The following is a 15,715-nucleotide window of genomic DNA, read 5'->3' as shown; positions in this document are numbered from 1 at the left end:
ATTTGGTTGTTGATCCGAGTTAATACGCTTAAAGAAGCAAGTAGTTGAATCATGTCCTATTTTTTTACAAATTGTACATGTTTTTATATTACTATTCCGAAGTAATGAGGAGTCTTTAGTTTTGGTAGTACAGAAAGAGCGAAAATGACCCTTTTCACCACAGGTGAAACATTTTTTGTCATATTGTGGTTTCTCTTCTTGTTTAAGTGTTGGTTTAAAGCGTTTAGTACTGCTAGGACCGTGTACATTTTCAGATGATTGATCTAAGGGTCGCTTTTTAGTTTTTATGTAAGCAGAGAACAAAGTTATTAACTCTGATGTTGTTTTAGCGTTACTGTTAAATGATGCCATTTTTACATTATGATCTCTAATGCCACCGCATACTAGTTCAATTAGTTGAGACTCAGAAAATAAAATTTTCGTATCTTTTAACAATCTGATTTTCTCCCTCGCATATTCGCAATAAGAGTCAGCATAATCTGAACAATAAGTAACCGCTTTATACAAACGCTCAGAAAGATTTTTCTTTTCTGGGTACAATGATTTTAACTCATTTGAGAAATTTTCCCATGTCCTACCTTCCTGAGGCTGCCATGATTCAAACCAGAGTAAAGCAGAGCCCTTGAGGGCCTTACCTGCCTTAGCAACTTTAGTTATTCCGCTCCATCCGAACTCGTCTCCCAGCTCGCTGATGGCTGCACACCACTCTGCCGCACCACCGTTGCTGGTAGCTGGGTCGAAAACCGGGAGCGCCACGTCATCTTGCCGATGATTGCTGGACAGTGCTTCTTTAATAGCGGTGAGTAGTCCTTGCAGAACAGTTTGCTCCATCTCGTTAACCTCCTAGAAATAAGATTACATTAATTTGGTGTACAGTAATATCCCACTTCTGATGTTAGGATTAATGGGTATTTATCAAAAACTGAAGGAACTAAATCTATTATGTTAAGGATGGAAAAAACTCAGTAAATTAAAAGGATCGTTTATTAAAACTCATACCAATTGATATTACATTTATATTACAAAAATAAACTTTTACTACTACCTTGTATTTATCGATTCAACAACCAAGTAATTAAATTTAAAATAATTAGGTACCTCATAAACAAAATACAATTTCTTTATTAAGCTATTAGTCTTATGTTCTACTTTTAATGTAAGTAAATAAATACTCTTATAACCTGATGTATATAACCCACATTATTTTATTATGTACATTGTCTCACAATAATGGATATTGTTAGGTATAAATATTATGTTCATATGTACCAATATACATATTACTCAAGATCTAGAATTGGTTAATACTAAGGTTTAGGACCGTGACGTATAACCCATAATTATAGGTGTTTGCCTCTCTTTTATAGTTTAGTCTCACAATAATGGATATTGTTAGGTATAAATATTATGTTCATATGTACCAATATACATATTACTCAAGATCTAGAATTGGTTAATACTAAGGTTTAGGACCGTGACGTATAACCCATAATTATAGGTGTTTGCCTCTCTTTTATAGTTTAGTCTCACAATAATGGATATTGTTAGGTATAAATATTATGTTCATATGTACCAATATACATATTACTCAAGATCTAGAATTGGTTAATACTAAGGTTTAGGACCGTGACGTATAACCCATAATTATAGGTGTTTGCCTCTCTTTTATAGTTTAGTCTCACAATAATGGATATTGTTAGGTATAAATATTATGTTCATATGTACCAATATACATATTACTCAAGATCTAGAATTGGTTAATACTAAGGTTTAGGACCGTGACGTATAACCCATAATTATAGGTGTTTGCCTCTCTTTTATAGTTTAGTCTCACAATAATGGATATTGTTAGGTATAAATATTATGTTCATATGTACCAATATACATATTACTCAAGATCTAGAATTGGTTAATACTAAGGTTTAGGACCGTGACGTATAACCCATAATTATAGGTGTTTGCCTCTCTTTTATAGTTTAGTCTCACAATAATGGATATTGTTAGGTATAAATATTATGTTCATATGTACCAATATACATATTACTCAAGATCTAGAATTGGTTAATACTAAGGTTTAGGACCGTGACGTATAACCCATAATTATAGGCATTTGCCTCTCTTTTATAGTTTAGTCAACAAACTACCGACCCGACCCCGTGGCATGTCACCATCAGGTTTAGTCAGGTGTCAACACAATAGGATCATAATACAATAGCACAATAGCACAATAGCACAAAATACAATACAATAGCACAATCAGCATAGTAATAGTAAATAAAGTATGTATACTTAACTTGGCTCAGCACCTCCACAAATATCCGCTTTAGACTGCCCATCAATGAGAAATTCCATCTATTTATACCCAAATTCTCCCTCCTTTTTTACTCAACTTCGATTGGTCGGCTTAAACGACCAATCAGAACAGTCTACCAATCAGAGCACAGGATTTTATAAATATTTTTATTCGGAAGCGGAAGTTGGAGTTTCTCATTTTACAATATATCAAAAACAGGGTTTTAATACTTCTTATATTTAGAATCACATATCTAAATTAAATTCTGAATTATTAAGAAACAACAAAACTTTCAATAAATTCTAATTTGCTAAATGGAAATCTGAATTCTAATCTGACAGTTAATATGGAGGCGGTGCAAATGTTCGGTGTCTGTAGTGTTTAACAAGTGAAATAGTGTATCAATTATGTTTACTATGGAATATTAATATAAATCAGGTATGTACATTATATATATTCTAACACGTTCGTAAAATTATTTTGTTTGTGCGAAAATTAGTGAACAACAAAAAAGGGGTATTATAACATTTGTTAAGTAGACGGTTGCTTACACTCAACATTAAAAACTAAATTTTAGTTTTTGAAACTAACAGTTGATTCCGGGAGTATGTATGGTATTTATTTGTATTTCAATAGTTCGTTTAACGTTGACAAATTGAAATCCAACTCAATTATTAGGAATTGTTTTAGAGAGGTTTTTGGAATTATTAGATAAAAGTGTCAACCACTCAACTAAATACTACTTCCTTCTCGTGTATTTGTTTGCAAACTATTACTATAATAACGTACTAAATATAACTGCATAAGTATACGTGGATATCTGTTATTGTCTTTCTTCCATAGTATTAAGAGTAACATTTTTCTATCATAACGAAACAAACGCAACACATGACAAGACAACCCTAGCGCGACGGCCGAGCGTGCGAGCGAGAGAGGTATGCAAAGCGAGGTACATACATGAGTTTACCTTCTGTTATATTTTGTGCATGTGAGCTCGAGTGAGATGGGTACGGCTCTGTAACTCTGTTGCGAATATTTTTCGATATTGGGCCATAACTACGTAGGAATAAAGACTTTTTTCGTTCGATCTACCTAATACAATCAGTGTACTGAAATGAACTAATAGTACTAGAAGGTTCGGTTTAGAAAAAAAGTATTTTAGAAACCTCGATATCATTTTGTAAGACCTATCCATAGATACCCCACCCACACGCATGTGTTTGATGAAAAAAAAATTTTTGAGTTTCAGTTCTAAGTATGGGGAGCCCTGAATATTTATTATTATTATTTTTATTTTTGCATCAAAATCTTAATGCAGTTCACAGAATACATTTACCTACCAAGTTTCAACAGCATAGCTCTTATAGTTTCGGAAAAAAATATACAGGGTGGAAACGTTAAGTGATCTCACTCGATTATTTCTAAACTATACAAGATATCGAAAAACTGATTACTGATTCTGAAAGTGCCTCACAAGCTCTTTCAAATGGTACCAATAATTGGTTACACAATAAACTGGATCTATCCGAAAATTCAATGTTTCCAGCTTCCATACATTTAGTAAATCCACATAATTTTAAAAACTATACAAGATATTCAAAAACTTGTTACTGATCCTGAAAGTGCTTCACGAGCTCTATCTAACGATACCAATAATAGGTTACAAAATAAACTGGATCCATCCGAAAATTCAATATTTCCAGCTTCCATACATTTAGTACAGCCACAGTCATGGTACTCATGTCTTGATAAAATTATAGCAAGTAAAGCTTAAAACCAATGTTTTCTATGAATAATTTTAAATAAGAATGCAATTTACAAGTTAATTTTAAATGGTTGTTATTTAATAAAAATAAAAAATACCTCTAATATTGTTTGGCTGGCATGCATTTAGTATGGAGGCTGAAAACATTTAATTTTCGGATAGATCCAGTAAATTCTGTAACATATTATTGGTTTCGTTGGATAGAGCTTGTGAAGCAATTTCAGGATTAGTAACCAGTTTTTCGATACCTTGTATAGTTTAGGAATAATCGAGTGAGAACACTTATCGTTTCCACCCTGTATACGGACGGATAGACGGACAGAATGACGAATCTATAAGGGTTCCGTTTTTTGCCATTTGGCTACGGAACCCTAAAAAAAACTCATAAACAATAACAACTCGCCTTCTGCCGCTTGACGTGCTGCAGGTTGAGGTACGAATAGAGGCTGTTGAGGTACGCCACGCCCTGGCTGTACTCGCCCCACGCCTCCACGTATCTGGATAAGATAAGATAACATAAGGTAAGATAACATTTATTTACAAGAATATGCTACAGTGGTTATGTACTCGGCGTCAAATAAATCGTACCTCCCGCGACAAGCACTTTCAAACGTATACATCCCACTAATACTGGTTTTGGTACCATTAGAAAGCCTTAAGTCCAGTTACCGAGCACATAGAATTTCGTCCAATGACCCCAAGCTTTATCGCAACCATCTTTATCGCTCGCGTGTTATTATATTGCTGTCGCGCTCGCACACTCACTGCGGGCGCCCGTCGCACAGTCGCGACAGCAATATAATTACGCGCGAGTGATAAGGATGGGTAGCTTGGGGTCATTGGACGAAATTGTATCTACTTGGCGACCGGACTTTAGTCACTCTCGCCTTGAATATCAATGATTAATGAAAAGGTGACTGAGTTTCTTCCGCCACTTCTTCTCAGCACCAGCCCATATGTTGTCCCGAAGTGGTGGTAGGGTAAGCTATATTTGGGACGTGTATAAGTGCCCTAGTAAGAGCCTATGTACTGAATAGTGATGCAACGAATACTACTTTTACGAATACGAATATTAAATCTACTATTCGGCGAATACGAATATCTCTACATAGTCATGAAATACTCATAAATTTAACTCTTTACAAATGGCATTTTTTTTTGTTATTTTATCACTTTACTTTGTAACTAATCACAAAACAAAATAATACTTGTACAATCGACCTGCTATTGACTGTCTTCCGGAAGAGAACTTACTTACTACTTTGTTACATACTGACTGGGGTTTTCCCGTCGTGTCGTTGTGTCTATAGTGTTCGGAGACACACACGTCGTGCGTGACAAAATAAAAAAAAAGTAGGTATTCGTAATTATCATTTCACCGAATACGAATATTCGGTAAATGTCTACTATTCGGCGAATACGAATATTCGTATTCATTGCATCACTAGTACTGAATAAACTATTTGAATTTGAATGGTCACTGACCTGTCGAGCAGTCCATCGGTGTGGTCAGTAGAGTCCAGCGGCGCATTCCCTCGCACGCGTTGTAAGAGACCCGCTACATGCTCCTCTAGAAAATTCCTGCAACACACACAGTTCAATTTGACAGATTTTGATTAATGACATGGATGCGTGGTCAGTTCAGTCTGCACATATTTGATGTCCTTGAATTTGGCTACCCTCACTTTATTTTGATTTTAGAAATGACTGAGTTTGTTCCGGCGTTTTTTCCTAGCACTTGCTATATGCTTGTAGGGTCCAAAAGATAAGAATTTTATCACAGCGCGCATTCTAGCCTAGCAAGTGTGGTGTGACACGCCTGGCGCGTCATGCTACACTACCGTGATCCGCCTGGCCCGTCACACAACCATGGCCCGTCATGTCACACAACCATGACCCGCCTGGCGCGCCATGACACACTATTGTGACCCGCCTGGCGCGCATGACACACTATTGTGACCCGCCTGGCGCGTCACGCCACACAACCGTGACCCGCCTTTTTTTTTCGTCAGGAAATGCATGAAATTGCATACCCACTGGCCCGGGGGAACCAGTGGGTTATGTGAGGCTCTCCCTGCCAGATGGGCAGGGCCTACTCACTAAAACCTGACGGTGTCCTCCCGAAGTCTTTGGGACGGAGCTGCGAGTTATTGTCCGAGCTAGACGGCCTAGACATTCTTTCGCGGCTCAACCGTGACCCGCCTGGCGCGTCATGCCACACTACCGTGACCCGCCCGGCGCGCCACGCTACTCACTTGGTCTCGTCGTACAGGCGGTCGGCCAGCGGCTCGGGATGTGCGACGCACAGCGCGTAGACATCCGAGAAGCGAGTGTTCCATACGGCTCGCTCGACTGCTCGCAATCCCACTACGCCTGCCACCTGTAAAATCAAATCAAAATTATCTTTATTTGTTTAGACCAGTGTTTTTCAACCTTTTTCATGACGCGACCCCCCTAGTATTTAAAAATATTTCGCGACCCCCCGACCGTTCGCTTTTTTTTCATGCATTTTATAATGTTACAAAGATGTTGTAGGAATCGAATATTTAAATCTATACAACATATTTTATGCATTTGCATAATTAGATCTTTATTACTTTACTGTTTTGGTTACTGAGGTAGTTTTTACGACCTCTCGCGACCCCCCTATAGAGGCTTGGCGACCCCCTGGGGTCGCGACCCACAGGTTGAAAAACACTGGTTTAGACTAATTAAATTAGTTCTTGCAAATCGTCAAATGCTCTTAAGGAGCCTATACATGTCTCATTCTTTTTTATTACAAGCTTTATATTGACTTCACTTGTTAGTAATTAGTATGTGTAGGACAAATCTTGCAACTGAATTTAAGACCAGTTCTCCTCCACCGATTGAGCTGAAATTTGGTATACGTATGTAAGTACGATGACAATGCAATATTATGGTACCATTGAGCTGGTCTGATGATGGAGTCAGGAGGTGGCCATAGGAACTCCTAAACGAAACGGCGGAAACTTATCGAGTTTAGGTTCGTTGGATTCGACTTCCCGAGCACTTTTATGCTAAATGATGACCAGGCCCAGATATTGAGATAGTTACAACTAAAAAGTGTAAAATAAAATTATAATAAAAAAAAACTTTTTTAAAAACAAGCTTTATCCTGAAATGCAGTTGTACTAAAACTTCTGTTTGCGCTACAAGCTTTTGAATTTCTTTGAACCTAGCATACAATTATTTTTTTCGTTTTAGTACAACTGCATTTCAGGATAAAGCTTGTTTTTAAAAAAGTTTTTTTTTATTATAATTTTTTGCCCTACCAGCCACTACTACCAGAGTGTAATACCACACGTGGTCGTTAATATTCCCACTTCTCACCGTTTAAAAAAATGAATGTAAAAGTAATGACCAGAAAACTTAGGAAATAGCTGACCACTTCCTGCTTTTACAGTGTTCAGGAATATCTGGACAAAAAATTTGCATGTTAATGTATTTTAGCAGAATAGAGCACTTTGTATACTATCTGTAACAACCTTTTAACGGACGAACGAACCTTTATAACGGAGCTATTCCCACTGCAACGCTTCATATTGGGGCTATTTCCACCTCTCTTTCGCTTTGTAAAGCATTAGAATGGAACTATTCCTACCACACTTACCAGATGGAACTCCATGGGCGTAAGAAAATTACTAAAACCACCTCTTACTACCACACTTCTTTTCTGAAGATGTTCTGAATTATGCTGAACAATAGATTCAAGTCAAATAAGTTTAAAGTATGGCCAACGAGAAGCGATACCAAATGTAAACAAAGTCAATGTCATGGTCATTTGGAATAGCAGGGGTTTGACTTTGACATATTTTGGCGGAAGAACGAGACATTACGACAAATACCTACACATTCAGACACAGTATAGATTGTCAGTTTGACGCTGCTAGTTGGCCGTACTTTAAGTTGTCATTACACAGTCAAGAAACACATAAAACTCATTTATTTTTGTAACAGGCTTATAAAAAGCACTTTTACAAGTCCCAATATTAGCCCTGCCACTGCTTCAGGACAATAAATGGGCCAGTGCTGAGAAGAAGCAGCGCAAGAAACTCAGTCACTATTAATTAGTTAAATCAACATAAAAGAAGAATGCGTACCGTTTCTTTGAGGTTGGCCCACGTCTCCTGGAAGTCCACGTTTCTTGGCTTTAGAGACATCATCGGAAGGCCTAGTTCATGTATCTGGAAAAATTTGCACTTCAATTAAGTACTTAACAAATAAAAATAAGATTAAGAATAATTTTGTAGACTCAAAAAACAGATTAAAATTTCATAAGCCCCTGCCTCCTACACTAGGACAGATCCTGTATCTTAATAAATAATAATAATAAAAAGCTTTTATTTCCACAAGTTTACAATTTTATAAATTAAGTTAGAAGCATCTGTCTTCACTCTTGTGGCACCCCTGTATGGGCAAAAACCTCCTCCATTCCGCTCCTGTATCTTAGGAAGCAGTTATTCCTCCAAAAAATAAATACCACAATGTAATAAATACCAGGGACTATTCCCACCGCTGCAACTCCTGTGTAGCCAGGATCTACAGCTTGATCACCAATAAAAACCCAACTAATGAAGGTCAAGTTCTAAAATTAGTATCCTCAACGCGAGTCAACTATTTTCTATGAATCTTTGTACTTAATGTAAGTATTTTCAGAACAAAGAACTTGTTTTGAGTTACTCTAGCATACTCACCAGGGCTTCAACTGATTCTTTTCAAATAAAACTTTTTCAAAGTTAAGGACAACTTAAATTCAGGGCCATAACAATTTCCAAGCCAATAAATTTTGAGCTTAATGTATTTTTTACAGCTGAGTAAACTTGTCACAAATGCTTGTTGTTGTAAACAAATTTCTGCAAGTCACTAAAGTTCCAATCTGGAGCAGTATTAGGTCAACAGAATCACAACAAATAAGTGCCCCGATTATGGGTGGTATTTTCTAGGGTTATAAAACACCATTCAATTGGCTTTCTGTGAGCAGTAACGCGTTAAATACTATCAACCGTTGGCAGAATTCATTTGGCACCGTGACAAAGAGCCAGACGTAGTGATCCCGATGCAAACCACTGAAAATTACTCAGCGTAAATGGCCTAAACAAAAATAATACCACCTGAAACTCGGACTACTTGTGCGAATTTCAACGAAATTAATAACGTTGTGTACTCACATGCGTCCCAAAAGTTGTGATTGTTGTCCCGGCAGTTAATTGACTAGATATTGTCGATTCTATGTAATATTAATCACGATAAAATGAACTTAATCCTATGAAAAATAATCCGTAATTCGCAAGAAAAATGACTTTTTCATTTGATTTGACGTTTCACAAAAATGTTGCCATTCTGAAAAAATGCGTTTTGTTTCAACTTACTACTTGGGGCACAGATAACATAGCACGGCTCGTGGCGAGGTAAGGGAGCAAAGTTTCTTCTTCTTTTTTGATGATGTTGGCAATACACTTCGGGAGCAAAGTTTAATATTGGTCTAAAATAAATTAATAAGGCTTATTTCTGCTCATTCATTTCTACATTTAATTATAGACAGGTTTGATGAAGCTTTTTAGGTAGGTAGGTCATTTATTTTACAAAGGAGAGTCATTAAAACGAAATACTTTGGCGTTGGAAATATTGCAGGAAATTGATCGAGACAATAAAGTGTAAACATCACTCGGTTAGTTTTGTCGTACTTCGGTGTGCATGCTCGCGCTTCGTCTCGGTCAATTTCCTGCATAGTGTAATTGAGCCAGCAGATTTTCGCCCATATTCACAAACATTACTATGAGGTCTCACAGTGCGCGTGGACGCACAGGTGACACACGAACCAATCACAGAGCTCTATTCAACGCTGTGCGTTCGATTTGCTGCTTCACTTAAGCAAGCATCGTTTGTGAATACGGGCGTTTGTCATACAAGTAACTTACTGCCACTTCTTCAGAACAGTATACCTACCTACATTTCACTTTTGCAGGTACTTTAAACGTTTTATAATAATGTGGGTAATTAAAACAACAAAGTGTTCTCAAAAATCTTTATTCATCAACAATTTACAAATAGTAAATGTTCGGGGTGGCATCGTAGATCGGGGTAGGAGCGTAGGTCAAGGTAGGCTCGTACTCTATGGCCGGAGTGTAGGACACAGTGGGCTCCCATTCCAAGTTAGGCTGGTAGGAGATGGTAGGTTCGTAGGCATAGGCTGGGGCACAGGGGGCTGGTTGAGGCGGGTAGTACACCGGTGCGGGGGCAGGTGGGGTGTATACAGGGGCAGGTGGGGTGTATACAGGGGTAGGTGGGGTGTATACAGGGGTAGGTGGGGTGTATACAGGTGCAGGTGGGGTGTATACAGGAGCGGGAAGGATGACAGGAGCGGGCGCGGGAGCGGGTGGTGCGCAAACAGGGGTAGGGGGAATGTATACAGGGGCCGGAGTGGGTGTATACACGGGGGGAGGAGAATACACTGGAGCGGGGGCTGGGGTGTATACAGGAGCGGGGGCCGGGGCATAAACGGGAGGTGGAGAATAAACGGGAGCCGGGGCATAGACGGGAGCGGGCGCCGGGGAGTACACGGGCGCAGGAGCCGGTGGGGATTTGAAAAATGCTGCTGATAGCTGTAACAAATGATGTAGATATTAGGTAATCATTCGTAGTTTCTATAAACTATTAATGTGTAACGTCTCTTATCTATGTTGCTTAGGTTTTTTTTGTAATATTATTAATTTCAATAAATAAAACTAAACAAATTGAACACAAACTTGACGCACCTGTAGTTAAAAGATAAAGTTCTTTATTGCTTCTACCACTTACTTAGGTAGTTAATGAATCTCATTTGATCCCTAATTTCTTTGTCTGTTTTGTGCGGTTTTGTTTGTAGTACTGGTTGTACGTACTTAGTGTAAAAAGTCGATTATTTAGACTTATCAGTAAGTAATTTACAAATGAAATCTTACCTGCAACACAGCCACGAAACAAAACACTGCTGCTGCCTTCATGATGCGACGACTTCGAACCGATGGTGAGGACACTCCCGTTCGCGTTGCTTTATTGGAGTCCTTATCAACAATTTCACCATTGTAAAGTACACCTATCATTTATTTCTACAAAGACCTCTATTTTAATCCAATAGAGTTGAATTTCGATAATCATAGTGCAATTTTTTCGCTTTGCAATATGGTACCTACCTATTTAAAGCTAAAGTGTGCAATCTATGTATTTCAGTATGTTAATTTTGCAAGTATTTAGCTATTGTCAAGAGAATGCTACTGGCCATTGAATACCCACCACAATATTGTAATGTAATATTTAACCGCCTCTGTGGTCTAGTGGTAAGACCACCTTCTTCAGACGCAGAGGTCCCGGGTTCGATTCCCAGTGGGGGCAGATTTTTCTGTTCGGTTTGGTTGGTGGTAGGGCTTGTTCTAAGTCCGCCTGGCTTAGCTACCACCATCTTATCTAAGTCTGTCGCCATAACGACAATGTTAACAGAATTGTTGTGTTCCGGCAGTTACTTAGAGGTAAGATAGCCAGTTCCTCTGTGGTTAAGGATTCCGGGTGAAGCTCGCTTTCACCTTCGGCCTGATCGTCACTTACCATCAGGTGATACAGGCCAAGAGCTTCCTCGTTGTGGATAAAAAAAATAGACGAAGAGATTTTTATGAGCCTAAAAAAATATTATTCCGCCTCTCGTTCCCACCGCTGCAACTCATGTGTAGCCAGGATCTACAGCTAAAATACCCAGGGGCGTAGCTACACCCGTATCTGCTATATCAATGATACGGGGCCCCTGGAATACAGAAGCCCCAGTGCCAGACTTTTTGGAAGACAGAGTAAGCAAGCATATCGTCGGCCGTTTGGTGTAGTGGTTCAGAACGGACTACTATGCCGAGAGGTCCCGGGTTCGATTCCCGGCCGGGCAGAAATTGAAATGAATTAATTATAATTTCTGTGACGGGTCTGGGTGTTACTATGTATAATAATGTATGTATTTAAAAAAAAAAGTATTTAAGTATGTTAATTATATCCGTTGTCTAGTACCCACAGTACAAGCTTTGCTTAGTTTGGGACTAGAAGCGTAGTGTAAAATGTCCAAGGATATTTATTTATTTATATAATTTTGCAAGGAACTCTTTAGATAGGGGTCCCCCCAATAAATTTATTTCGATACAGGGCCCGTCTTTGTATGCTCTTTGAGCGGAACATAGTGATACTACCTAATGTAACATGTCACCATTTTACCTATGATTCACAATAAATGATTTTGTATTTGTATTTGTCTAAGGAAGGCACGCCATTGTAAATACCCAACTAATGAAGGTCAAGTTTGTCCTTAGTTATGATTTGTCCCAAAGGTAAACTGGATGAGAATGCCTTATGGCATTAAGTTCGCCTAGTGTTAATATTTTTGGCATTGAAGTATAAATAAATAAATAATTAGGAGACTGGAGAGTTTTTAGCACGCAGGTGTAGGAAGGTAATAATAAAACACATTAAAACTAATTTATTTTTGCATTGGATTAAAATAGAATGCAAAAAGGCTTTTAAAAAGCACTTTTACACGTCCCAGTGTTAACCCTACCACTGCTTCTCGGGACAATAAATGGGCCAGTGCTGAGAAGAAGCAGCGCAAGAAACTCAGTCACTACTTTTAATAATAACCCTCCTTCTGGCGCTGTCGGGTTTAAAGATGAAGAATCTTCACTGATTACAATCGCCAGACTCCCAGGTTACATAGGACTCTGGAATACCTTATACTTACCCTACTTACTTACCTCAAATTCTGGCGATAATCTGGCCTGGGGGTCTTTGCTTTACATCGAGTGCAATTTCAACGCTATCTACTTACTTGCTTATTGATATTTTTTTGTTTTGAGTACTGTAAAGTTAGGTTTTCGATTTCTAAGATTTTTTAGGGTGGGCACTAAGCCATTCTGGGGTGGGCACGGGCCTTGCGCTAATAACTCAAAACCTAAAAAGGCACATTTTCTTGGAAAATCATTTCATATTTAAATATTGCGTGGAAACTGTGCGGCGCATTTCTTCACACATCGATAGAGTTAGTTTTATCGTGTCTACGTGCCTACTGCCCGTTTTAGTAACCCACTTAAATTGTATAAAGAAATCAAGTAATTGACTATGAGATTGATTTACGACATCAACGCCTACCTAGTAGGTATATCTGCGACAATAGACTTCAGCAATACTTATTGGTTAGGCAAATATAATAATTAGGCAAAACTATGCTATAGTGCATAAACTTATGATGGTTTTACAAATCAGCTAGGCGCTTTAAAGTGGTTTGATTGGACAATACAAGCTTCGATCGTTTTAGGCGTGTTTAGGAACATAAATAAAGATGTTAAACGTAGTTTCGGTCTGCTTCTAAAAGTGGCCCAAGTCACTGGAAGACTCCTGTATCCAGTGATTTTTCCCACTTTTAGTTTGGTCCACGGGCCAAATAGCTTGATTGAATTTTTAAATGTTTGTTCTTCCAGTAAGGCCCACCTTCAATGTTTTTAGTAATACATTATACACCAAATCAACAAAAATCTGCTCTACTTAGTGGGCCCAGTTGCTGGACGAAAAAATATTTGAAAATTCAATCCAGCTATTTGGCCCGTGGACCAAGCTAATAATGGGCCAAGTCACTGGAAGACTCAAAGAATACCTGCAAAAAATGTATTACTTTGGCCTGACATCCTCAGATCCAAAATATCGTTCCAAATGAAATGTACAGTGGAAAAAAACTACCGAATAAGTGTGTAATAAAAATATTTTATTCAAAAATATGACATCTAAAACGTACTACTAACTACACGTACATAAGCTATACAAATTAATTTATTTATATTAAGTAGGTATACAAATTAATAGAAACTTACAGAAAAACAAGTAGGTATAATTGTATAAATTATTTGATTGATTGATTGATTGGTATAGGCTAAGCACGTACCTAGTTAGGTAGGTACTTACTTAATTGGTTTACCTACTTCCATAAAAATCTACATTAAAATTTATAAATTAAACATAGTACTGGAGCTTAATAAGTAGCGGATTATATTATTCGAAGGATTCTTTTTTTCATTTAACAACTAAAAAAGACAAATTATATTTAGATAGTTTTGAAAAACCACTAGGGTTTGATATTAATTTAAGCTAACGAGTTCACAGTAGTGACAGTAGGTACATTCACATACAAAATGTTAGTAGAGGTTGAGGTACGTAGTACTTATTATTATTCTGTGGTATGAGTTAAGGCATACAAGTTTCTTTTACATTTTTCACCGATCTGACAAATTGAAAAATTAAAAATATTTTTATTTCCGGTTTAAGTTTCGTTTGAAGGTGTTGCCATCCTCCATTCGTCATCTTACCAGGCAAAACTGAGTGGGCAAGTAACACAGATTGCAAGTAACCTTGTAAATTGATGTGAAAAATCAAAAGATCATACTTAGTGAACGTAAAAAAATAAAAAAACCTAACTTAAGGGGTTCTTTGAGTCGACTTTAGCAAATGCTAGGAAACAAACTCGTTCGTCAACTATCCGCTAGATAAAATAGAAACAAGACAAAAATAGGCATTAAAATAAAGTAGACAGTTGAAAATACCTTTTATGGACGGTTGACTGATTAAAAGATGCGCATCTTTCAGTAATTAGAAGTTATGTATATTCTAGAACGTTCTGTTACATAGTTTTCAACATTATGTTAAATCTATAAGATTAGAAACTTACTAGCGACCACGTTTCAGATCCATATACCATCACTGGCAACACACACTGGTCAAAGACTTTTGACTTGAGACACTGCGGTTTAATTATTGTTTACTGTTCTGAATAAATAAAAATATAATTTTATTACGAAATGGGTTTCAACTGTTACTACTAAGTTCAACTATTTAAGACCAACATTAAACACGGTAAAAAAATACTAATAACATGAATTTGATAAAGTAAGTTAAACATTATGTTAAATCTATAAGATTAGAAACTTACTAGCGACCACGTTTCAGATCCATATACCATCACTGGCAACACACACTGGTCAAAGACTTTTGACTTGAGACACTGCGGTATAATTATTGTTTACTGTTCTGAATAAATAAAAATATAATTTTATTACGAAATGGGTTTCAACTGTTACTACTAAGTTCAATTATTTAAGACCAACATTAAACACGGTAAAAAAATACTAATAACATGAATTTGATAAAGTAAGTTAAGCTTTAAAACTTATTTGACTTTAAAAACACAAAAATAGTTATTAAAAGGAATAGTTAATAGCGAAAAAAAAAACAAATTAAACTTATCTATTTACATTAACATCTTACAAATCCCAACAACAACTTAAACAAATAAATTATTTAACAAAAAAATATGATAAAAAGGCATAAAGAAAAAATGAGTTTTAAGATTAAATTAAATAAAACCTTGAGCATATCTAGTCCAGTTTTGGCTGTAAAAACATTTTTACATGTTCAAGTTGACATTGGTTTATAAATATTAAAATTAAATAGCTAATAAAAAAAATATAAAAACGCATAAAAAAGAAAAAAATTTAAAAATTAATGAAAAAAAACCTTGAGCCTATCTAACCCAGTTTTGAATATAAAAAAGTTATTTCATGTCCAGATTGACATTGGCGGCGATT

The 15,715-nt window shown here is 37.0% G+C and overlaps 2 protein-coding genes across 4 annotated transcripts in view; both read right to left on the bottom strand.

Moving 5' to 3' along the window:
• Cul2 (cullin 2) overlaps positions 1-9,417 on the bottom strand; it is a 47,716-nt gene extending 38,299 nt beyond the window's left edge. For 2 of the 3 annotated variants that reach the window (XR_003656215.1, XM_028309610.1), the window contains exons 1-5: positions 9,248-9,416; positions 8,180-8,263; positions 6,314-6,438; positions 5,544-5,639; positions 4,462-4,555 (exon numbers count right to left, since the gene is read on the bottom strand). Coding sequence is in view for 2 of the 3 variants with exons in the window: in XM_028309610.1 (XP_028165411.1) it covers positions 4,462-4,555; positions 5,544-5,639; positions 6,314-6,438; positions 8,180-8,242 (378 nt within the window). In the remaining variant the exon portion in view is untranslated. Of the gene's footprint in view, positions 1-4,461; positions 4,556-5,543; positions 5,640-6,313; positions 6,439-8,179; positions 8,264-9,247 lie in introns of all 3 variants that reach the window. The other variant, XM_028309623.1, reaches the window with a different exon arrangement.
• Positions 9,418-10,120: 703 nt separating this feature from the next.
• Positions 10,121-11,062, bottom strand: LOC114356465 (extensin-like). Its single transcript, XM_028309679.1, has 2 exons — positions 11,021-11,062; positions 10,121-10,681 (listed from the first exon to the last, which is right to left on the bottom strand). The coding sequence occupies exons 1-2, from the start codon at positions 11,060-11,062 to the stop codon at positions 10,121-10,123; spliced, it is 603 nt and encodes a 200-aa protein (XP_028165480.1).
• Between the last annotated feature and the right edge of the window lie 4,653 nt (positions 11,063-15,715).

Source organism: Ostrinia furnacalis, unplaced genomic scaffold (genome assembly GCF_004193835.3).
Source record: "Ostrinia furnacalis isolate ACB-3 unplaced genomic scaffold, ASM419383v2 OfSCF0213, whole genome shotgun sequence".
In the NCBI taxonomy this organism is placed as follows: domain Eukaryota; kingdom Metazoa; phylum Arthropoda; class Insecta; order Lepidoptera; family Crambidae; genus Ostrinia; species Ostrinia furnacalis.
Note: the sequence above shows the minus strand (reverse complement) of the source record. Positions and strands in the feature narration are given on the sequence as shown.

Coding starts and splice junctions, on each gene's coding strand:
- LOC114356465 (XM_028309679.1), bottom strand. CDS start 11,062: ATGAAGGCAGCAGCAGTGTTTTGTTTCGTGGCTGTGTTGCAG. Junction 10,682..11,020: donor GTTTCGTGGCTGTGTTGCAG/GTAAGATTTCAT, acceptor CATTTGTTACAG/CTATCAGCAGCATTTTTCAA.